The sequence below is a fragment of the Pseudophryne corroboree genome, chromosome 4 (assembly GCF_028390025.1).
Source record: "Pseudophryne corroboree isolate aPseCor3 chromosome 4, aPseCor3.hap2, whole genome shotgun sequence".
NCBI classification, from domain to species: Eukaryota; Metazoa; Chordata; class Amphibia; order Anura; family Myobatrachidae; genus Pseudophryne; species Pseudophryne corroboree.
In genome coordinates, this window is record NC_086447.1 from 885,007,438 (window position 1) to 885,033,412 (window position 25,975).

General features: G+C 46.6%; 1 protein-coding gene across 1 annotated transcript in view; it reads left to right on the forward strand.

Annotated features, from left to right (window-relative positions):
* Positions 1 to 25,975, forward strand: part of MDGA1 (MAM domain containing glycosylphosphatidylinositol anchor 1) — a 567,923-nt gene that overhangs the window by 227,605 nt on the left and 314,343 nt on the right. The window contains 2 exon segments of the mRNA XM_063918866.1: positions 15,445 to 15,584; positions 17,413 to 17,587. Coding sequence (XP_063774936.1) covers positions 15,445 to 15,584; positions 17,413 to 17,587 — 315 coding nt within the window.

Sequence of the window (25,975 nt, forward strand, 5' to 3'; positions counted from 1 at the left end):
GACAAATAGCCCGAGAGGCCAGGGAGGGCACCGGAGCACTCAGCCCCATTATCAGGATGGCGGGCGGGAGCTCTGGGATCCGACAGCAGTACAGGCGGCAGCAGGAGTCGGGGCTGGAGCCAGATGACACCTGGCAGGCTGCCAAGAGGAGACCCCACCGCAGAGACAGCAATTGCAGTCGGGGAGCGCAGGTGGACTCGGCTCCGCTGTACCGCGATGGCGGGCAGCAGCTCCGGGATACAGCAGGAGCACAAGCGGCAGCGGAAGTCAGGTCCAGCGCGCACTCTGCAGGCTGTCGGGGGGGGGGGCTCCACAGGGACACAAGCGGCAGCGAGAAGCAGCTAGAGGGTGAAAGGAGGACACCGCCGCACAGTGCACACTGACCTGCTCACAATATGTCCCCGGACGGGCCGCTGTGTGCTGCGGGCCGCAGCAGGCGGCATGTGATGAGTCAGTTTGACTCATTACATGCCGCGCTGGCTTTGGGCCCCTTGAAAGCGGCGGGCCCCAGTGCAAGGCACTGCCTGCACTGGCGGTAGTTCCGCCTCTGGATCGCACACTTGCACAGCTAAAATACACTCCCGGTGGGCGGCAACTATGTGAACAGCTAGCAAGCGATCAGATCTGAATTACTCCCTTTGTGCGCCTAACAGCACCATTTTGAAAGGGCCCCTGTCCTAATGCTTTAGAGACACCTCTCCTCAGTAGTTGGTAATATTATGCCCTAATTACATAGTAGTGCCTTAGTTAATTTTATGCCCCATAGTTTATTTTATGAACCATAGTAGTGCCCTAATTACATTATGCATAGTTGTAGTACTGCCCGTACACATTATGCCACACAGTACCTCCAATTTATATTATAATTTATAACTTACAGTGTCCCCAGTTCATATTATGCCACATTACAGTGCCCCCTTACCTTTATAACTTCCACTACACACACCTCTTACTGAAAACGGAATGTGAAACAATCTTAGCCCCCCCCCCTGCCTTAAGTACCCCGGGCCCCCAAAAGCCTTAATGCAGCTCTGACTGCAAGCTCCAATGATACAGGGACAGATGTGAGTGATTCAATATTCTCTGTACAGCGTTGCATCATTTGGAGGTACAATTCACATAACAATACAAAATGGGGAGTCTTGGGGGTATATTGTATCTAAAGTGCGTGTTTTTAGAAGTGGAGATGTTGCTGATAGCAACCAGTCAGGCTCTAGCTATTATCTTTTAGAACAGTGGTTCCCAAACTCCTCCCTCAAGGACCCCACACAGTTCATGTTTCCCAGGTCTCCTCACAGAATCGCAAGTGAAATTGGGATCTATTCATGAAGCAATGAAAACAGTGGAGAAGCAAACCAGTGTAGAAGTTGCCCATAGCAACCAATCAGCAGCTCCGTTACATTTTATAGAATGTACTTGATAAAGGCTTCCTTTAAAGCTGATTGGTTGCCATGCAACTTCTCCACTGGTCCTTTTCTCCACTGGAAAACATGATCTGTTTGGGGTCCTTGAGGACCGAATTTGGGAACCGCTGTTCTAGAAGGTTCTAGATAAATAATAAGTAGAATCTGATTAGTTGAAAATAAATACCATAAAAGGCTGTTACCATAAAATGAATGAACAGAAATGCACTGTATTCACTAAAATTGCTTTCACCTGAGGGTATTTATCAAACATTTGAGAGATAATAATTGTGAGAGATTAAGTACCAACCAATCATCTCCTAATTGTCATTTTTCGAACACATCCTGTAAAATGTAAGATAGAAGCTGATTGGCTGGTACTTTTTCTCTCACAATTTCATCTGTCTTCACATTTCTCACAAATTAATTTGCGTGCTTATGACTGAATGGCGCGGTGTGCGATTGCTTTCCGCGCCACATGCGCAGCTTGCACACAGCCACAAGATTTGGCTGCATTTGCACTTGCATCCAGTTCAGAGTAATCGAGGAAAATACTGACCTCTCTCCTACTTGGCTGTATATATATATAAAGTAGAATTATTAATCATGTACAATGTTTCAGCAGCCCCTGCTCTCTGGTGTTGACATAGTGGCTTCTTTCGTAGCACTGTGAGTGCGCTTTGCAGCTAATTGGTGCTTTAAGTAGGGTTTGGAGTATAATATGTGCCAGTTGCAGTAATTAGACAGGTTTTAATGATCTCTCCGGCAGTCAGGCCAGGATTTACACTCTTCTACAGTGTCTGGCTGGCTGTGCAGTCAGCTGCAGAGGATTTATTATATGCTGTAGGTTCTCCTCTGTTGTGCTTACACTTTCTAATGTGCAAGGAATTATTGTGAATTAGTGATCCGGGTAGCTGGTTGCTCTGTGCTAGGGAGTGACATTATTCCTGGAAGCACTGACACTGTCCTGTTGTCACTGAGATACACAGGTTATTTCATATTCCAGCTGCGTGTAGCAGGGAGAAAGTGGAACGGTGCGGGTCACAGTCATATGATGCCATTGTTACAGATTTATTTTAGGGAGTCAGGTAAATCCAGACAAATTCATGTTGTATGCAAATGCATTTGTGATTCTCTAGGCCAGGGGTGGCCGGACTTTTGGGACCTTGGATCTACTTATTGTTCACTTACTTACCTGTGATCTACCAGCATCAAATAACACCAATAATAACGCTCACATTTAAAAATAGCATTAATAATGACAACATCAAAAAACCCCTGTGTGCAAAACCCCCCCTTTGTGCAGATACCCCCCTTCCACCCCCCTGCATAATAGCTGCCCCCTGTACAATAATCCCCTCTGTGCAGATCCTCCACCCTTTGCAAATCCCTTGTGTAAAAAAAAACCCTTTGTGAAGATCCCACACTCTGTGCAGATCCCCCCTTTGCAGATCGTCCCTCACCTTCTGAAGAAAATCCCCTTTGCATAACTTACCTGACAAATTGTCACGCTGCCTAGCTTCAATCCTCCCTCTACCACAGTCACGGCTCCCGCTTTCACGCTGCATGGCCTCCTTCTGGCTGCTTTTCCTGTCATTGCCACCGCATACTGGATCAAACTATATCCAACTAGCGCCCAGGCTCCTCACATCACGGATGATGTATGTTAGATTCTCTGTGCTCGGAACGTGAGCTAGTGAGTAGGTAATTCCCAAGCACAGGAACGTGATGCTGTAGTTAGTACAAGGAATGGCAGTAACCCCTAGGACCCTACCTCCGTTGTTTCACCCGCGTGGTCAGTCTACGCCTGCGAGACTATGTGTTCTTGGGCCTACGGCAGCCGCGTTTGAAGGGCGGATTAGGTCTGCCCAACTCCGATGCCCCCAAGTCTTAATATGAGACAAGGCGTAAACCGAGACGGGATGATAACAAGGGGACCTCTAACTAAACAAAACTCAGAGCTAGGGGCTACTAAAAAACTAAACGTATGTGCGGCACGCCACCAAAGGAAAAGGACAACCAAGGTACTACTGTCCACACCCTACACGGCACCGTCGCGTACCGAGGAGGACGGTTAGGGCGGAAACCTCCGCAAAAACACCAGCACTAGTTTTATTAGTAGCCGCTACTCATGACACCGGGAGAGTAACCAAATGAACAAGAACCCAGAGATGACAGGCACAGGTTACAAGCGACTGGAACACTAGAAAGACTCCCACGACCGGCTTCCGAACACCAGGGCTCAGGACCATAGGGAACAGAGTAGACCAGATAACAGCACGCAGGACAAGGAATTCTGCAGGGCAGGAACAGCATACAGGAAGCTATCACCGGCGCCTGTGCCAGGTAGTGAGGGAGAATATAACAGGGAGCCCTCCAATAGCTGCAGCGAAGCTCAATTGGTTATGTCGTGCAGCTGCCCTGCTGCACGACCCAGAGCTGACAGGTGGATGGATTGATGGGTAGCAACGGGGGACGCGGTTCGCCTGTGGCGTCCCCGTTGCTAAGGGTCCGGCGGCAAGCGCGCACGGCGTCCCAGCGTTGCTAGGCACCGTGCGGGGACAGGAGGAGGCGGTGAGAGCCGCCGCACCTAACAACGTAACGACATCACCCGCGCGCCCGCACACTGCATCCCTGGGAACTGTGAAGAGAAGTAGCGGCGGCAGGCTCCTTACATTTATTTTATGTTAAGTCTGTCGCGATCTACCGGCGGATGCTCCGCGAGCTACCGGTAGATCGCGATCTACCTTTTGGCCACCTCTGCTCTAGGCTATGCAGCTGCTAGTGTTAGCAAGAGAAGCTGCCTCCTAGGAATGACAACAGACGCTCACCGGGCTCATTGCAAGCCCAATCGCAATTGCGCACACATTAGCGGACTATACGCATTTACAGGGAACATTGAACCTAAGGGTTGGTCCCTGGCTATGCAGACGGGCCGCAGCAGTAGCGACTCAGACGCCACATGTTTCCACGTACGATCACACAGACATCAGAAGATACACTCCCCAAAAACGGCCAAGACACGCCTGTGTTTTCCCAGCCATACCGTTAAACTTTCCCGGTACATAGCTCAGTTCCTAGCCTGATGCCCCCTATACACAGCACCTTGGCTGATGCCCACTATACACAGCACCTAGGCTGATGCCCACTATACACAGCACCTAGGCTGATGCCCGCTATACACAGCACCTAGCCTGATGCCCCCTATACACAGCACCTAGGCTGATGCCCACTATACACAGCACCTAGGCTGATGCCCACTATACACAGCACCTAGACGGATGCCCCCTATACACAGCACCTAGACGGATGCCCCCTATACACAGCACCTAGCCTGCTGCCCCCTATACACAGCACCTAGCCTGATGCCCCCTATACACAGCACCTAGCCTGATGCCCCCTATACACAGCATCTAGCCTGATGCCCACTATACACAGCACCTAGCCTGATGCCCCCTATACACAGCATCTAGCCTGATGCCCACTATACACAGCACCTAGGCTGATGCCCCCTATACACAGCACCTAGTCTGATGCCCTCTATACACAGCACCTAGCCTGATGCCCACTATACACAGCACCTAGCCTGATGCCCACTATACACAGCACCTAGCCTGATGCCCACTATACACAGAACCTAGCTGATGCCTACTATACACAGCACCTAGCCTGATGCCCACTATACACAGCACCTAGCTGATGCCCACTATACACAGCACCTAGTCTGATGTCCACTATACACAGCACCTAGCCTGATGCCCCCTATACACAGCACCTAGCCTGATGCCCCCTATACACAGCACCTAGCCTGATGCCCCCTATACACAGCACCTAGCCTGATGCCCCCTATACACAGCATCTAGCCTGATGCCCGCTATACACAGCACCTAGCCTGATGCCCACTATACACAGCCCAGTGCCTAGTCTCACACCCACTAGACCCAATCCCAGGAAACACATTCCAGCGCCCGCCACCATGCCCACTTGTGATAACATGACAGCCCCTTCTACCTGTTACCTGTTTGTGGTAGTAAGATGACATCTATGACCCCACCATGATCTTATGCAGCCACAGTCCACCATGACACAGCCACAGCCGAGCAATCGCTGGAAACTGCTTCCTCTTACCCTTCCAGGAACCTACGGTTTATTTAAATGCCCAAATCAGTCTCTGGCAGCTGCCACGTTCAGGATCCGGCCGCCTCCCCATATGGGGTTAGTCAGAGCAGAGTACTGCAGAGGGCATTAGGAATTCTGGCTGGCTGGATCTGCTCCTATAGGGAATGTTCCATGCCAGCTGTATTACAGGCAATTTGCATAATAATGTTGCGAAGTTTTCCCAACGCTTTGCTGTAGGATACAGTGTTATTGCAGGAAGCCCTGGCGGCTGCAGCTTCATGACAATGGGCTCCTGCAGCTGTTAACCCCTTCCACGCTGACGGGTGTGTTACGCCCTACTAACCTGAAGGCTTCCCTTACTCATCTTGAAACACAAAGCTGTTATCTAGATACCAGTATGTCTTCTCAAATTAAATATAAAGACATTTTTACTGTGACGCTCTTTCTGTTAGTAGTTTGCTTTATGGGTTTTATTTCATGACCAGCAGGTGTCAGCGTTGCTAATGCCAGATGTTTAGTCGGTGACTAACTTTTCTACACACATTCGCAGGTAAAGGAGAGAACAGACAAACCCAATCCAAGTGCCGCACCGCTGAAATACAGGGAGAAACACATGACCTGTATATTTTTTTAAGTTAAAGATCAATGAGGTCACGTAGCCGATTATAAGAAAAATAGATGGTTATAACGAAGCGGGCTCGGTGACTCAATGCGCCCGCCACCGGTTCTATTGCTACTATATCGGTGTCGTGGACACCCACGAGTTGGAATAATCCCTGTTAGTCGGCACGCCGACTGGCATGCTCTGAATCGGCCAGGATACCAGCGTCGGTATAGTAACCGTGGTCTCCCCACCGCCGGCCACATAACTACATCCCATGCTGAGTACTGTACAAATATGGTATGCTATGTGGACATCAGAATATTGGCATGGACAAAATTACTTCATCGAGGTTGACACTGATAAACTGCCGACATCATAAAATTATAACATATCATCCCTGGTGGGCCAGCTGTAGCCAGCTCTCAATGGCTGCTGCGGTTTACGGGCACTAGTGGTCATGTGACTGCCAGATGCGGCAGAGTCATCTGACATAGCATTACGATGAGTACACTGGCCCTAGCCCTAATCCCTTACCCACCCTCTAGTTCCTAACCCTGCCCAACACATTGTAGCCTAACCCCCTTCCTAGTGCGTAACCCTCCTATACCTTAGCCTAAGCCTTATGTCACAATTCTCAGAATGTCAAGATTTCACATGTCAACATTTCCGATCCAGGGAATGACGACATGTACTCAATATTGTTAATGTTGACCTAATGGGCGGGATGTATTAACATACACCGCTGCCCCTTGCAGCGATGTTGTTATGTACTAACATATGCGATCAATATCGCAATGCGGTGATGGAGCCCTCCCGCGATACCTGTGAGGTGGTGTGCGGGGGGTCTCCGTCACCTCCCAGGGGTCTCCACACTCCTCCCACGGCAGGAAGCAGCAGCAGGCTTTCCCGGCGCCTCGTCCTCCCCCCTGCAGCCGGAAGGACCTCCGGTTGCATTGCTAGGGGGGGGATGAGTTTACCTTCCTAGTCCAGGCTTCCTGGAGGAAAGTATGCTAGAGGGAGGGGGAATGGCGGCAGCGGATGCGGCAAGTTGCAGCGTCCGGCGATAAGTCGATAGGCTTCTATAGGGTATCGCCATCCAAAGATGGCCTCATGGGCGAAAATGTGGCGGACGGGTGTTAGTACATACGAAAATGCGATAAAACCCCCGAAAATGGGGGTTTTATCGCATTTTCCCTTCATCCGCTATACAACAATTGCTTTCTTTAAGTTCATTAATAGCAGATCCTCCCGGCTGACGTTGGCAGATACCTGCGCAGTATGGGGGAGGGGGGGTGGGAAGGTTATACAGTGTTCTTCTCAGATAATAACTAGCTCAGTGCATGCAGTTCATGTACCAGTATGTACAGCTCTGACTTGGCAGAATAAAACACCCACCCTGAGGCACAGGCTCCTCGCTGTCAGGCTGCAAGCTACGTGATTGATGCTCTGCCAGACAGTGGTTTCAGGACAATGAAATATTAAACTAGCAGCAGAATCAGAATGCGCGTCCACTCCTGTAGTTTGTTGTGCAGCATGTCCATAGAGAAATGTGGGGCTTGCAGGATTGTGGGTTCCCCATCTAGACCGCAGATACGGATTTCAGTTTAGAACAAAGTACAACACGGTAAGGGAACGTGTAGCTCTCAGCTGTCATAACTCATAAGATCCCGCCAGTAGCTGGAAAGTGGTTGAATTCAAAGCTATCGCTATCTCCGGTCTTACATGTGAAAGCACCAGTTGCACGCTTGTATATCTATAGAGGGTTGTCGCTTTCCTGTAAAGGTAATAGGCATTTATCATTTTTCTTTTGCAATATCGGTATTTCTTTAGCTTTCAAGAGTGCATCCATTGGGGCCCACTGTATACCAGATATTTGCATGCAGCTTTTACAAGCAGGGCAGCCATTAGGGGGGGACTGTGGGGACTAGTGTCCCGGGCCCATACAGAAAGGGAGGCCAACTCCTGGCTCCTACCGCCAATACCAAAATGAACAGAGGGCTGATGCGCAAGGAGGACTTCTTAAAACAAGCCTTATCTGCGCATCAGCTCTCTGAGAACCGTTCCTGTAGGTCCCCACCATTCCACCTATATGTAACGTCACAGTGAATGACATCACATAGGGGTGGAGCAGTGCGGCAGGAACTTTATTTTTATTTTTTTGTCTATTTTGTCAGTCGCGGGCCCCACAATTTCTAATGGCAGCCCTGGTTACAAGACTTACAGTATGTACAAGGTAAATGATCACAACCGTTGTTGACACCTGCGGCAGGGTGAGAGACATGTGACAAAAGGGTTAAACCCCTGAGGATCAGGAGCCTGTATCTACTGAAGCTTGTACTGTAAATGCTCTGCCACACTGTTCCGTCCACTGAGCATCTTTGTGTTTTGCTGTCCTGTCAGCAGAAAGAGCCTCCTGGACTTGAACACAGTCTCCTGCTTGGTGCCTGGACATTAACCCACCACAAGAAGGTCTTCACTTATATCAACCCCTCTTCCCATAGAGCAGCACATTTGGCAATGGCAGTACTTTGTTGTTCCCAAGACATAGTTGTGATCGGGTGCAGTCTCACAGGCGATAGAGACAAGTATAGAGACAAGTACTGACCTGCAAGTGTGACTCCAAGGTAACACCAGATGCTGCACCAATACGTCCAGCAGACAGAGTATGGATTGTCCAACAGAATAAGTAACATGCAGGATGTAGTACCCTAAGGGGTCAGTGCAGGCAGCAGACAAAGCAAGATGTGGGTCACAAGCAAGAGGCCGGTCCATACAGCAGATAAGGCAGGATGAGATCCCCATAGCAGCTGCACTCCCTGCACCTATGGTAGCTACGCCCCCGTATATAACACATATAACTGTGACATGGAAGGTGGCCCCTCTCAGCTCTGGGCCCCATAGCAGCTGCAGTCCCTACACCTATGGTAGCTAATCCCTTGTATATAACACATGTAACTGTGACAGGGAAGGTGGCTCCTCTCAGCTCTTGCCCCATAGCAGCTACACTCCCTGCACCTATGGTAGCTAATCCCTTGTATATTACACGTAGGGAGGCCAATCCCGGGATCGGCGGGATCCCGGGATTTAGGCCCAAAAACGGCCGGGATTCAATCCCGGGATTGGAAGCTCCAATCCCGGAGATTGAGGGATCAGCGTTGAGCGTCCTCAGGACGCTCAGACGCTGCCCGGCTCCCTTCTCCTGTCTCCCCCTGCACAGCGTGACCTGTGACTGTGAGGTCACGCTGCGCTTTCAGCAGCTGACGAGCCGGAAAGTACGGCGGTCTTCACCCGCCACCTCCTCCCGGCTCACCCTGTACTCACCCGCTGCCTCCTCAAGGCTCCCCTACACTCACCCGCCGGCTCCGCTGCACTCAACCGCCGGCTCCTCATCACCCGCTACCTGGCTGTGCAGGTACGTTTTTTTTTTATGTCTGCAGGGAGGGGCGGGGCGTGGGGGGCGGCCGGACATAGTCTAAAGCCAATCCCGGGTATCCCGGGAATCCCGTGATTGACCATTTTTCAATCCCGATACCCGGGATTGAAAAAATGGCCCAGGATTGGTTTCCCTAATTACACGTATACTGTGACAGGGAAGGTGGCCCCTCTCAGCTCTGGCCCCATAGCAGCTGCACTCCCTGCATCTATGGTAGCTACAACCTTACACCTATCCTATAGATAAACAGAACATGACAGGCTGCCAGAATCACCATTATAATTCTCGCCGTTCTGTGAAACAGCTGTTAGTGCTGCAGGAAACTGATAAGTAAATTATGAACGCTGTTTTCCTGTGTAAACAGATATAACAACAACCTGGGCAGATCAACGTATTCGCTATTGTGGGAAATTCATTTAAAAAGTATTCTTTATTCAGAATCATGTGCTGTCACTGTCAGTCGGGGGTGTAACAAACTGACAAATCTGTTTTGCTGTGAACTAAACATAAAAAAAAAAATGAATTAATCATTAGTCTTATTATACAAAAACAAAATGTGTGTTTTTTTTAAATGCCCAGAGCACTCCCCCAATACCTTGTATGTTCCATATATAATTCATTATCAGAGCCTAAACAACCAGATGTATTTGTATTTACTTATTAACAGTTATTTATATAGTTCATATATATTCTGCAGAGAATTATCTGGCCAATCGCATCATTCCCTGCTCCCATGGAGCTTACACTTTATATTCCCTGTCACATGTGCACACACCTATACACCAGAGCAGAGGTTCTCAAACGCGGTCCTCAAGGCACCCCAACGGTCCAGGTTTTAGGTATATCCGTGGCTTAGCACAGATGGTAAAATCAAATTGACTGAGGTGCTAATTAAGTCACCTGTGACCAAGCATGGATAAACCTAAAGCCTGGATCGTTGGGGTGCCTTGAGGGCCTTATTTGAGAACCTCTGCACTAGAGTACCTTTTTTTTTTTTTTTGGTCGGATGCCAGTAAACCTACTGATATGTTTTTTGGAGTGTCGGAGGAAACCGGAGTACCCGGAGGCAACACACGCAAGCACGGTGAGAATATACAAACTCCACACAGTTAGGGTCTTGGTGGATATTGAATCACAGACATAGTGTGGCATAATATGGACTGGGGGCACTGTAATGTGATACAATATAAACTGGGTAAACTGAAGTACAGCTCCCTGCCTTTTGCGATGACCACCAGTCCCTGGACTTCCGTGGTTATGACTCGGGAGTCCATCTAACTAGCACAGAGTGACGTGGCTGCCGCATGCTGTTGACATTCTGGTATCAATATGTTAGAGGTTGACGTGATCATGTTGACATTTTAAAAATGTTGACTTTTATGAATGTCGACATCTCCCTGTGGACATTTTTCCATATTGACATAATGTCAACATTCAGAACCTGTTAACATTCTGACTGCAGATATCCTAAATATTGGCTTTTAAGACCCCACCCATCGTCGTTATCATCATCATCATCATCATCATCATCATCAGTGCACATTTGCACAAGCTGTATTCATGGTGCCGAAGATTTGTCCTCAGAGCATCTGAGCTTATAGTGACGTCTTGGAACCTATCTGAAAATTCCAGCTGAAACTTATCGGTTCAGTTAGAATATATACAGGAACTGCCTCGGTTTTCACTTCCTCCTACCTATCCTATACACAGCGCAGCCACCAGGGGGGGACTGTGGGGACTGGTGTCCTGGGCCCTTACAGAGAGAGGGGGGAACCCACTCTTGGGGGGAAATTTACTAAGCTCCCGATTTTGACCGAGATGCCGTTTTTTCATCAAAGTGTCATCTCGGTAATTTACTAAGCACTAATCACGGCAGTGATGAGGGCATTCGTAATTTTTTGCAAGTTCAGGTAAAAAATTACGAATGAATACACCATCGGTCAAAACGCGGCTGTTTAAGTATGAATCTCGGTCATTTACTAAGAAGTGCAAAGCAAAAAACAAACAAACACTGCTGTGAAAAATTACAACTCGTAAAAAAGTGCTAAAAAAAAACAGACCTTTTTTTTTTATTCGTGATTGGATAGGCATGCACGGATCCATGAGATCCGTGCATGTATATCAGTGGGAAGGGGTGGGAAAGTGCTTATTTGTTCAAAAAAAATTGCGTGGGGTCCCCCCTCCTAAGTATAACCAGCCTCGGGCTCTTTGAGCCGATCCTGGTTGCAAAAATATGGGGAAAAAAATGACAGGGGTTCCCCCATATTTAAGCAACCAGCATCGGGCTCTGCGCCTGGTCCTGGTCCCAAAAATACGGGGGACAAAAAGAGTAGGGGTCCCCCGTATTTTTAAAACCAGCACCGGGCTCCACTAGCTTGACAGATAATGCCACAGCCGGGGGTCACTTTTATATAGTGCCCTGCGGCCGTGGCATCAAAAATCCAACTAGTCACTCCTGGCCGGGGTACCCTGGGGGAGTGGGGACCCCTTCAATCAAGGGGTCCCCCCCCCCCCAGCCACCCAAGGGCCAGGGGTGAAGCCCGAGGCTGTCCCCCCCCATCCAATGGGCTGCGGATGGGGAGGCTGATAGCCTTTGTTGTAAAAGAAAAGATATTGTTTTTAGTAGCAGTACTACAAGGCCCAGCAAGCCTCCCCCGCATGCTGGTACTTGGAGAACCACAAGTACCAGCATGCGACGGAAAAACGGGCCCGCTGGTACCTGTAGTACTACTACTAAAAAAATACCCAAAAAAAGACAAGACACACACCGTGAAAGTATAATTTTATTACATACATACACACATACATACATACTTACCTTAAGTTCCCACGCAGGTCGGTCCTCTTCTCCAGTAGAATCCAAGGGGTACCTGTTGAAGAAATTATACTCACGAGATCCAGGGGTCCAGGCTCCTCGGGAAATCCAGGGGTAATCCACGTACTTGACAAAAAAAACAAAACGGTGTCCCGACCACGAACTGAAAGGGGACCCATGTTTGCACATGGGTCACCTTTCCACGAATGCCAGAAACCCACTTTGACTTCTGTCTAAGTGGGTTTCTTCAGCCAATCAGGGAGCGCCACGTTGTAGCACTCTCCTGATCAGCTGTGTGGTCCTGTCCTCACTGACAGGCAGCACACGGCAGTGTTACAATGTAGCGCCTATGCGCTACATTGTAACCAATGATGGGAACTTTCTGCTCAGCGGTGACGTCACTTTAGGTCAACCGCAGGGCAGAAAGTTCCCATCATTGGTTACAATGTAGCGCATAGGCGCTACATTGTAACACTGCCGTGTGCTGCCTGTCAGTGAGGACAGGACCACACAGCTGATCAGGAGAGTGCTACAACGTGGCGCTCCCTGATTGGCTGAAGAAACCCACTTAGACAGAAGTCAAAGTGGGTTTCTGGCATTCGTGGAAAGGTGACCCATGTGCAAACATGGGTCCCCTTTCAGTTCGTGGTCGGGACACCGTTTTTTTTTTTTTTTCAAGTACGTGGATTACCCCTGGATTTCCCGAGGAGCCTGGACCCCTGGATCTCGTGAGTATAATTTCTTCAACAGGTACCCCTTGGATTCTACTGGAGAAGAGGACCGACCTGCGTGGGAACTTAAGGTAAGTATGTATGTATGTGTGTATGTATGTAATAAAATTATACTTTCACGATGTGTGTGTCTTGTCTTTTTTTGGGTATTTTTTTAGTAGTAGTACTACAGGTACCAGCGGGCCCGTTTTTCCGTCGCATGCTGGTACTTGTGGTTCTCCAAGTACCAGCATGCGGGGGAGGCTTGCTGGGCCTTGTAGTACTGCTACTAAAAACAATATCTTTTCTTTTACAACAAAGGCTATCAGCCTCCCCATCCGCAGCCCATTGGATGGGGGGGGACAGCCTCGGGCTTCACCCCTGGCCCTTGGGTGGCTGGGGGGGGGGGACCCCTTGATTGAAGGGGTCCCCACTCCCCCAGGGTACCCCGGCCAGGAGTGACTAGTTGGATTTTTGATGCCACGGCCGCAGGGCACTATATAAAAGTGACCCCCGGCTGTGGCATTATCTGTCCAGCTAGTGGAGCCCGTTGCTGGTTTTAAAAATACGGGGGACCCCTACTCTTTTTGTCCCCCGTATTTTTGGGACCAGGACCAGGCGCAGAGCCCGATGCTGGTTGCTTAAATATGGGGGAACCCCTGTCATTTTTTTCCCCATATTTTTGCAACCAGGATCGGCTCAAAGAGCCCGAGGCTGGTTATGCTTAGGAGGGGGGACCCCACGCATTTTTTTTTATTATTTTACAGTGTTTAATTAAAAAATAAAAAAAAATAAACCCCAGCACGGATCACACAGATCCGGCCGAGATTGATTGTAAAAAAAAGTCGGCAGTGTTTTGCTAATCACTGCCGTAAAAATAGGTAAAAAACCACGAATGACATCGACATCGGAACAAAAGAAAAACCCGAATACGACAGCTTAGTAAATCCATCGTAATCAATTCAAAAAGTTGCAATTTTACACTGTCGATGTCATTCGTGATTGAACTTGGACATGAATTTGGAAAATACGAATCTTAGTAAATGTACCCCTTGGTTCCTACCACAATTACCTGGAAAGCTGCACCAGGCTGTGAAACAGGGGCTGATGCAAAGGGAGGACTTCTTAAAACAAAAGCATAAAGCATCAGCTTTCCGATCTGTTCCTGTAGGTCCATAGCGATCCACCTATTGGTAATATCACAATGTATGACATCACATAGGGGTGGAGCAGTGTAACAGCCCTGTCTCTTTTGTCAGTCCCGGGCCCCACAATTTCTAATGGCAGCCCTGCCTATACATACACAGAACATGGCAGGCAGACAGAATTTCCATGATATGGATTATACTTTGCAGGTCGATCTAATAATGATTAAAGTGACAGTATAATTTATTTTAGTGTATACAGCTGATAGGCGAATGTTTATGGTGCTTTGTCAGGCTCCTGTACAACGTTCCGATCCTTCTGCTCTCACCCGATTGCTCCTCATTGTCACACTTAACATTGCAACTTTCGTAACTGGCTCAACTTTACAAGGCTGAAAGAGCCACGAAAACCGTCCGAGCTACGACATCGATTTTGCCATTATGATATCAAGAAAGATTGTATTGTCAGATCAATGGAGCAGTAATAATCATCCCAGGTCCACTTACGTTCACATCACAGGAACACTTTATAAAACAGGACAGACTGATGAAAGAATTGATAATTATTTAGAGAGAAATAGAGTTATATTTAGAAATGTCCTTTTTCCAGGGCAGATCAATGACACCTGATGGAGAGTACATTTAATCCTAATTACCAGACGGCTTACGATAAACAGCTTCATACATGGGTAGATGGCAGGCAGCTGTAGAGTAAATCTTATTCCGCATGAACTCTGTGTACAGACGGTATTCTGACTGACACTGAAGAAAACAGATTGCCTGACATTTACTAATTCCCCATGTATCGAGACCTGGTGGAAGAGGCTTAACCTTACATTGTACCTATTCTTTATTAATATCCATCCTGTCTTCATGTATGGTATTTTATTTTACATATGCACACAAGTTATATCCTTCAACAAGACATATCTTATACTGTAACCTTTAAGAGAATCTATCAATGTAATTTAAATAGCAACTGTTTTATTTCAGATATATTTAGGAAGAAAACCTGTAGCATCCAATTAGGTCCTAGCTTTCACTTTCTAAACTGTCACAGTAAATGACAACTATGATGCCATTGGCTGCTTTAAGCCACACCTCCTTTTCTATGCGGACCGTTTGTCTAGATCTGATGCCCATCATTTTGCTTGTCTGCACCACCCTATACATTGCTTTATACTCACCCACCATGTTCTTCTGATTTATTTGCAGCCCCGGCTCAGGCACAGATAATTCACGCGGGTCATGCGTGCGTGGTTAAAGAGGACAACATGAGCGAGCGAGTCTACACTATCCGAGAGGGCTGGACCTTGGTACTGCAGTGTCTGGTTAGTGGACACCCGCGGCCTCAGGTATTGCTAATGTTACGCCTTTTACATTATTCTTAAGTTTTTGCAAATCCTTGCAAACATAAAAATCATCATCATCATCAAAGTGGATTGTGGTAATATGGGGCCGGATGTAATGAAGTCCGAATTGGCAGGAGGTGCGGGTTCCCAACCGAACTCAGACGGTTTTTTTTTAAAGCGGCAATCCTTTATGAGGCATGATTTTCCCTTGTACATGATTGCCGCTTTAAAAACGTCAGAGTTGGCCAACTTAAACTTCATTACATCTGGCCCATGATGTTAAAACTTATTAATCAAGGTTCTTTGAGAGTTAGGAGATGATGCAGGGGTAGATGTAACAAGCCTTGGAGAGAGAAAAAAAATGTACTAGCTTCCCAAAGTTACCAATCAGCTTCCACTGTAACTGTTATTTATTGGTTGCTTTGGGCAACTACTCCACCTTATCTCTTTCCAAGGCTTGATACATCTCCCCCATATAGTGAGAACTATGCCTGCTTGCGTAGCATAAATTGCATGCCCCGATTCTGGCACTGAAGTGGAGGGAGAAAGGACGTTGTGTCCTAGGCCAGTTATCCTTCTATCCTTCCTGTGCAGATGGAACAGCTATTATGGAAGCCTGCTGCTAACAAAACCTATTTAAACTGTGAAACGTAGCCTTGGCTTGCATATGGGGTGTAGTCAAAAGATTGACAATCATAATGTTGACTGTTATGAGGTTGACATTGTTAAAAAGTCAACAGGCATTGTGTCAACATTCTCAACAGGTGAAAAGTTGATTCTGACAGAATGTCAACATTAGGGTTAGGTTCCGGTGGGGAAAGGGTAGGGGGGATTAGGGTTAGGCTGTGTGTGTGGGGAGTTAGGGTTAGGCACTAGTGGAAGGGTTAAGGGTAGGGATTAGGGTTAGGGATAGGCAAGAAATACTGTACTTACTGGAGGGTCACATGACTGCCAGGACCCCGACCCAATACTATGGGATACACTTGCACCACCTCCACCTCTGTGGAGAACCCATTAGTCTTGGTGAACACTGAACAGATCTTCTTGTTGTGGATGGAAAGGAGTAACTCTAGAGCAGGGGGATTCAGCATGCTGCCCCCCAGATGCTGTGTAGCTGCTCTAGAAAATCTAATGTTCTAGAGTATGACTGGATAAAGGATTTCTAGACATGTAGAGAAAGACTTTCAAGCCAGTATATTTCCGATACTTGCAAATGCACCACTGTATCTAATCCTACCTGCTGCTTTATAATCACTCACAGTATCTGAGATTTCATGCCTTAGCCCAGACTGCTCAGAGGGCCCAGTACAATTAGATGCGGCTCTTTTCTACCTGTAATGTGATGCAATAGGTGTGCTAGTCTACAGGGTTTGTGCATTGCCGGAAAATAAGCCACCAGCCTATGACCGTATGAAGTCCTACTATGATTACAGTAAGGGTGTGTAAGGGCTAATTGCAAGCAGACGCAGAACCACATAGAGATTAAAATACATCTGTCAGTAGCTGTATCAATACGCATCGACGATAAGAGTCGCCAAAAGAAGGAGGAGTTCCTGGGCAACTGGAAACCCCCCATTTTCCTGCATTTGCCTATGGTGTCTATTGACATTAGAAAGAAAAACTCACTCATTTCAGCCATAGAAAGCAATAGCATCAATGCCCCCTTCGCACATTAATGAGGAAGTAAGAACTTATGCCATTGTGACTATTATACTGAAATATATTTGGCTTTACATTCCCTTAATGAAATATGTGGCCCTGATTCATAGTTCAGATTGCGAATAACTGTGTAACTAACTCAGTCTGAAGTGTCTCCTCTCTCTGTTTCCAGGTGCGATGGACAAAAACCGCAGGCAGCGCGTCTGAAAAATTCCAGGAGACCTCCATTTACAACGAGACTCTTCGCATTGAGAAGGTTCAGAGGATGCAGGGAGGTCGATACTATTGTAAAGCCGAGAATGGGGTTGGGGTCCCAGCCATCAAGTCCATTCGAGTAGATGTGCAGTGTAAGTCATTTAAAGGCAGCCCAGATATTCCCACAGTTCTATTGTGCTTCTGGCCTTTACTGAACAAGACAAGGACCCAACAAGTCCCAGGAGTGTCTCTGTAGAGCAAAGGGGGCAGACATCAGTCCTGACCGAAGTCTAGTCCTAATGTCCCTATGACTTTTTGTTCAACGGTCCTATATCAGACAATGTATGTGTCATAGAGATCTTTTCAGGGCCTTAACTAGGGGTGTGTGTAAGGTGCAGCGCCATCGCCGCCCACGGCACCTGCATGTGGCTTTCTGGATGCTGGAACCGCACCCTACAGCCAGTAGCAATACTGCAGAGCCGCAGGAACCCTGCACCTGTGGAGCTGCTTGGAGCGACCTTAGGATTCTCTGGGTAGTTCTCTACTTTCCACAGTTGGTAGGCCCCACCCCCTAGATGTGACAGCATGTTGTCACATGGTTAGGGGGTGGGGGTGGCACCCTGTTATGGCACTGGGGGGCAAATGTACTAAGCTTTAGAAAGTGATAAAGTGGAGAGAGAGATAAACTACCAACCAATCAGCCCCTACCTGTCTTTTCCAAATACAGCCTGTAACATGGCAGTTAGGGGCTGGTTGGTTGGTACTTTATCTCTCCTCGCTTTATCTCTCTCCAAGGCTTAGTACATAGACCCCTTTATAAACTCTGTCCACTTTATCTCTCCCCAAGACTTAGGTGGATATTATAAATTGTTATTCTCAGTATAGGGACATGTCCTCCTAGCTCAGTAATTTTCCTGGTAACCCCGATGTCCCAGTGCATGGTGCCTTCATGTAGGCTGTGCAGCAAGAACATTATTTTTGAAAAATGAATCTGTTCTCTGGGCCCTAGCGGCCGCATTGTAATGAAGACTTTGTGGCTGAGGGCTCTTTTAAGAGTACAAAGTGTTCATCTCCTTCAAGGGTCTGAACCCCACAATTGGTGCTCCCGAAAACTGTCCAATTGTGTCCGTTTCAGCTCAGTATTTCTGGCTACCTCCCAGATTGCTGTTATTAGAGGACCATTAAGCCTACAATACAAGTTGGCACTGGCGTTTCTATAATGGGTGCAGTGTGTGCGGTGCACACGGGCCCCTGAGTCTAGAAGGGGCCCCCACCGCCCACACTGCACCCATTTTCTAAATACTCACACCTCCGGAGTCCCACGTCGACGTCCACGGCGGTGTTAAAACTCTGTGAAAATGGCCCAGCGGTCATTTTCACTGAGTTCTGCGCATGCGCAGTAGAAAAACCTCAGAGAAAATGTCCGCCACGCCATTTTCCCGGAGATCTGCATATGCGCAGTAGAGTCTAAGTGCTCTAGTGCGCAGACTCTTAACGCTGTCGGAAGAGAGGAGGGGGCCCGAATGGAGAAGGCTGCACCTGGGCCTCCTCCTCTCTTAAAGCGCCCCTGCAAGTTGGCCTATATAAAAGAGCCACTAACACAGAGATACAGTGAGAGGAATTATTCTACACATGGCCGGTTTCTTTACAGGATGTTCATTGAAGGACTCTTCAATGGCTGATAACAGAGAGCATTAGCGTGTTCTCAGCTACACTGCAAATGCTAATAATTTCATACCTCTACTTGATCTTGCCATGCCCAGTCTGGTTCCTTTGCTCTCAGTCTCATGCCTGCTCTTTATGACATTGAGTCCTGAAATGTTCACTATGATTTCTGCTGTAATAATTCACATTTAGAACTATGGGGTGAATGGAGTGGCCCGGGCCTTGTCATACTAACATCTACTCTACACATGGACTTGGTAATAAGAAACTCCGTCTGGCAAACTCAATATGAGTGTGTACTGCTCTTTGTAAAGGCTGATCTTCTTGCATTGTTCTGCAGAGCCATACTGATCGTGAGCATTGATCTACCTAAAACTAGGCTCCCAGAGAAACTACATAAATTAGGATCCTCTGAGGATTCCAACTAGTTTATCTAAGAGTGTCTGCCCAACACTAGGTTCCACAGGGGATATGCCTCAAACTTGATTCCCAAGAGGAAATAAATACCCAAGGGTCTATCTCAAATTACTGTAGGTTTTCCTGAGGGTTTGTCTACAACCAGACTTCCGTAGGTTCCCCGGGTGATGTCGAAAACTGGGTAACTCAGAGGATCTGCCTAATACAGGTTTGCCCAAATGTTCTACCTAAAACTAAGTTCCTGAGAGGTTCTGCCTAAATCGTGGTCCAGAAGGTCTTCTGATACAATGTGATTCCCCAGTGCATCAACCTAAAACTAGGATGAATCTGTCTTAATCTAGGTTGTCAGAAGATCTACTTTACATTAGGTACCCCAGTGGGTCTGCCTAAAATTGGGTTCCCCAGAGGATCTGCCTACAGTAAAACTTGGTTCCTTAGAGAGAGCCTAAAACTAATTTCCCAAGAGTCTGCCTACAATTTGCTTCCCCAGAGAATGAAATAAAACTGATTTCCCCAGAGGATCTGTTTAAAACTGGATTCCCAAAGGGATCTGCTGAAGCTGTGTTCCCAGAAAAGAAATAAATAAAATCAAACTAAGTCACAATGATATTATAAAACAAGCATACAACATAAAATACAGGCACCCTGACAAGCTAAGATAATAAACCTGAGGTTATGTCTCTCCACTATCATTGCTATCCATGTGATCTAGTGTAGTGTGCTGCTAGAGTTTCATTGGAACTGAAAATGAGTTTCTACAATCAGGGGTGTTGCCAGAACTTTGCGGTCCCCACAGTAACATTTTGAGGAAGCGCCTGTCCCAATGTTTCTAGAGAGACATCTTTCAGCAGTTATTCATTTTATGCCCCATAATAGTGCCCCAGTTAAGTCTCTGATCCATAGAAGTGTCTTGGATAATGTTATGCCCCATAGTAGTGCCCTAGTTTATTTTATGAACCATAGTTGTACCCTAGTTCAAATGATGAAACATTGTAGAGTTGCCAGTACACATTATGCCGCATAGTACCCCCACTTCACATTTTGGCATAAGGGTCCAGATGTAATGCAATGCTAGACTGCCGGAGCTCGTGCGTTTTTTTAAAGCGGCAATCATTTACAAGCCCAAACCAGCTTGTTATTTTAGGTATCCAGACTATAGATCTACACTGAAAAAGTCTACAGTCAATAGGTCCACCACTAATGGTAGAAATGCATTAGATCGACAGGGTCAAAAGGTCGACATGTAAAAGCCAGACAGATCCAAAAGTCGCCGGGTCAAAAAGTCGACAGGGTCAAAAGGTCGACATGACAATGGTCAACACATATGGTAGACGCAAGTTTTGTAAAAAATGTTTTCAATGTTTTAATACTTTACCATCCATATGGACTACGAGTGGGAATAGTAACCTGTTCCGAGCGCAGCGGAAATGGAGCAAGGCACCTTGTCCGAAGCATGGCGAGTGAAGCGAGCCATGCGAGGGAACGTGGTACACTAAAGGGACTTGTTTGTGGCAGAAAAGTAACATAATGCCCCCCCCCCCAAAAAAAATAATAATAATAATTGTGTCTACCTTTTTTGTGTCGACCATTAACATGTCGACCTTTTGACCCTGTTGATCTTTCTACTGTCTACCTATTCTATGTCGAGTTTTTGACCTTGTCGATCTTTTGACCCTGTCGACCTAATGCATGTCTACCACTAGCGGTAGACCTATTGACTGTAGACCTTTTTAGTGTAGATCTAATAATCCACACCCGTTATTTTATCAAGTAATTATGGGAAATTCCAGAAACTGAGACGCTCGGGTAACACCTGTGAATACACCATATTTACACATAGGCCCAGATTTATTAAGCCTTGGAGAGTGATAATTTGCACGGTGATAAAGTACCAGCCAACTAGCTCCTAACTGTCATTTTTCAAACAGCCTGTAACATGGCAGTTAGGAGCTGATTGGCTGGTACTTTATCCTCGTGCAATTTATCACTCTCCAAGGCTTGATAAATCTGGGCATTATTCTGTTATTAAATTCAAACGCAAAAACATTGTCTGCTTAGGATGACATCAGTCAGCCAGTGCAAAGATCGAAGGGGACCCAGCTCTCTCCACGCTAACGCGCCAGCTGCCTTCCTTATTCCTGAGCGGTGTCATCACAGGGCATCAGTGACACCTTCCTTGGATGACTTGTGAAACAAAAGACGAGTGAAGAGCTTAGGTGGATCTGGAGTTTCAACCATCTGTCCCTATGGATCTGGGGTAGTTCAGACGTTTGTTGTCTCTGCGCGCGATCTGATTTCTGCACCGCTCTCTGCTTGTCTCCTGGCTCACACCAGACCTTTCTCTTCCAATTTCACTTCAAAAACAACATAACAGGAGCCTCCAGCTGACAGGAGCAACAGTCATCAGATGGGTTGTCTCTAAACGTAAGAATCTCGTTATCATGCACAAACTGACTTGATTACATCTCGCCGGGGTGTCCGTGTGTCTTATTTCAATTTAATTTCTTTCAAACATTCAGAGTTTTTTTTTTGTTCCCATAAATGTAGTTATATTTCCATCATGGGTGAGCTCTTGTAGATCATTGTGGCTCCCGGAAAGATCTGAGTAACCGCCAGGCTCTTATATTCGGCTCCTGGACTCAGCAGGACGGCCAGAAAAATAATTATGCATCTTGCTTCAAGTATCGCAAAGTACCAAGGAAACGGAAACAGAGGAGCTTACCAATAGGAACCGCCAAATATTGCAAAATTATCATCCTCTTCTCCTCTCCGGCAAACAATAATCCTGCTTTTGTCTTCCCTTCATTTCCTATTGCTGTACACTGGGCTGAACAAATGAACCAGAGCTACTAAACCTCTAATGAGTGAGCCTGTCCGAAAACACATGACTACACTAGAACCAAAGTGCCCACAGCGAGACAATACATTTCCAGTGCCATGCATAGGGGGCCTGATTCTGAGATCTCTGGTTATGAACCAAACGGAGAGTTTTTGCATATGACACATGCACAGCTGCAAATTTACACGTTACCTTATGTCCATCCTATTCGGAAGAACTTGGCTGTATCTGTCTTTCTGTGAACTAGGATGTTTTAAGGTGGAAATTGGGTGGCAGAAATGCAATAGCATCGAACCACCCTGACTTGTGGGACTGTCATGTAAGCGTTGTGGGCGTGTATCAGAAGTACCATGCGAGTCATGCATACAGGTATGGGAAGCCTGATTCATATGAATCAAACATTCTTAGGTGTATTCTTCCAGATATATATATATACCGGTATATATCTATCTAATCTATCTATCTATCTATCTATCTATCTATCTATCTATCTATCTATCTATCTATCTATATAGATCCAAAAAACGGTAGCACTCACATCCTCATAGTATGCAAACGCTGGGGTGTCCACTCGAATACCACGGTATCCAAATATGTAGATAAAAATCAGAGGGGGCACTCTCCAGACTTTTTTACTATAAACAACTGTTCATTTATTAATGGTATACTTTACATAATCAGCATAATGACAAGAATTTCCTCAAGCGCTTTCGGCCCAAGCAAGGGCCTTCCTCAGGAGGCACTGTACATCAATCACAGCTTCCAACATCCATAAGCAGAAATCCAGACATCCAGCAATAACGCTGATCCTGCCTGACTGGCCCTAAATACCCTCACCACTTGAAAAACGGCGCCAAAAAGCATTATGATGTCATCAAACAGGGACAAAGCTTCTCCTCAATGAATAACCACCCATTCAAAGGATAAAGAACACCACACTCGCCCCTATCAGGGAGCACAAACAGCCAAACTCACAATCAGCAAGTAGGAGACGATGGGGCCCCCGCAACCCATCTCTGACACCCGCCGAGTCCCGGAGCGGAGCACTTCCGGTCCGTGGAACGCAAACGTCACACGTCCGGAAGTGCCCACCCGGAACGCAAACAGGAAGTCAGACACTAGTTCCCATACAGAGAGGTTATAATTTAAGCACAACCAAAGAACATCATAAGTAGGCGGACTGTCATTCCGATTTATCAGCCCTATAAATCACACCCATAATGGGCAAGTGTGCAAAGCAAATGCAAGTGGCCATATGCATATAAAATGCACAAACGAGGGTAGTAGAGCCAGGCAGGGCAGTATTGAACAATCCCCAATAAACCCTCATCCCTCCAAAATTAGCTAGATCCCCAGAGTGCAATGGTCAAACGACACCGAACGTTATATATAACCCAAGTTCTAAAGTATTATACCGCTATTCATTTAAATCGGTTCAGCGTATCCCCATTGCACCCTGAAGATCAAAGCAAAAAACACACAATATATATAATACAGAAAATACATATACCAGACAGACAACATTAAAAAGTGCATCGAGCAAGGAAAAAACCTAGATTTCACAAAACAAGTTTAGCGTAAGAATACGTTTAACGGGTTCGACTCATTCAGACCATTGGGTGTCACTGAGCCCAATCTATGTATCCACCTTGCTTCTAGCTTTTTTAGGAGAAGTGAACGATCACCCCCTCTATTGGGGACGGGGACCCAATCAATGATTCTGCACTTCAAAGATGCCACTTGATGTCCTTCATTTAGGAAATGCTGGGCCACCGGTTTGTCAGTGCGACCTGTTTGCAGCGCTTGATGAATTGAGCTACGATGGTTTGCCATCCGCTCTCTAAACGAACAGGTGGTCATCCCCACATACGGAAGTCCACAAGGACATAGTAGCATATAGATGACATGATCCATCCGACAATGTAATCGGTATCGAATAGTGATTGGTTTTCCACTGAGTGGATGAGGAAACTTCTCACCGACCAACATCGAGCGACATGTCACACAACCCAGGCATTTGACGCAGCCTTTTCTTGTTTTATTTAGCCAATTATTTTCAGAGCCACCCGTTTGTCTCGCAGGGTGCATCAGCAATTGTTTCAAATTGCGCCCACGTCTATAAGCCAGCATGGGTGGATGTTCAAATGACTTTTTAAATTTTGGATCTGAATTCAATATAGGCCAGTGCCTCCTTATTGATGCTCTGACAACAGGCGATTTTGCATCAAATTGTGTGACATATATCATCCGCGGTTCTTTGGTCGGTTTCGCCTCAGCTATTCTTGATCGTGCTTTTTCCAGGCATTTGTTGATAGTACCTTTACTGTACCCCCTCTGAGTGAAGCTGTGGGACGGTACCGAACTAGAATTTAATGATATGTTAGAATACTTGAATAACCTAGACTCTACTGTACGGTTTACGGGACTCTCAGACACAAAGTCTATTAACTTCTTGGACTTGACCATTTTTGGTGATGGCACTAACCTAGGGACTACCCTATTTAGAAAAGAAACGGATCGCAACACGATTCTGCATGCCACGAGTAACCATCCACCATCCTTGAGATCTAGCCTGCCGATCTCGCAATTTATGCGAGTCCTGAGGAATAATACAAATTCAACCACTGCTGAGAATCAGATTGTGGAGATGAAGGCTCGCTTCACTCAGAGGGGGTACAGTAAAGGTACTATCAACAAATGCCTGGAAAAAGCACGATCAAGAATAGCTGAGGCGAAACCGACCAAAGAACCGCGGATGATATATGTCACACAATTTGATGCAAAATCGCCTGTTGTCAGAGCATCAATAAGGAGGCACTGGCCTATATTGAATTCAGATCCAAAATTTAAAAAGTCATTTGAACATCCACCCATGCTTGCTTATAGACGTGGGCGCAATTTGAAACAATTGCTGATGCACCCTGCGAGACAAACGGGTGGCTCTGAAAATAATTGGCTAAATAAAACAAGAAAAGGCTGCGTCAAATGCCTGGGTTGTGTGACATGTCGCTCGATGTTGGTCGGTGAGAAGTTTCCTCATCCACTCAGTGGAAAACCAATCACTATTCGATACCGATTACATTGTCGGATGGATCATGTCATCTATATGCTACTATGTCCTTGTGGACTTCCGTATGTGGGGATGACCACCTGTTCGTTTAGAGAGCGGATGGCAAACCATCGTAGCTCAATTCATCAAGCGCTGCAAACAGGTCGCACTGACAAACCGGTGGCCCAGCATTTCCTAAATGAAGGACATCAAGTGGCATCTTTGAAGTGCAGAATCATTGATTGGGTCCCCGTCCCCAATAGAAGGGGTGATCGTTCACTTCTCCTAAAAAAGCTAGAAGCAAGGTGGATACATAGATTGGGCTCAGTGACACCCAATGGTCTGAATGAGTCGAACCCGTTAAACGTATTCTTACGCTAAACTTGTTTTGTGAAATCTAGGTTTTTTCCTTGCCCGATGCACTTTTTAATGTTGTCTGTCTGGTATATGTATTTTCTGTATTATATATATTGTGTGTTTTTTGCTTTGATCTTCAGGGTGCAATGGGGATACGCTGAACCGATTTAAATGAATAGCGGTATAATACTTTAGAACTTGGGTTATATATAA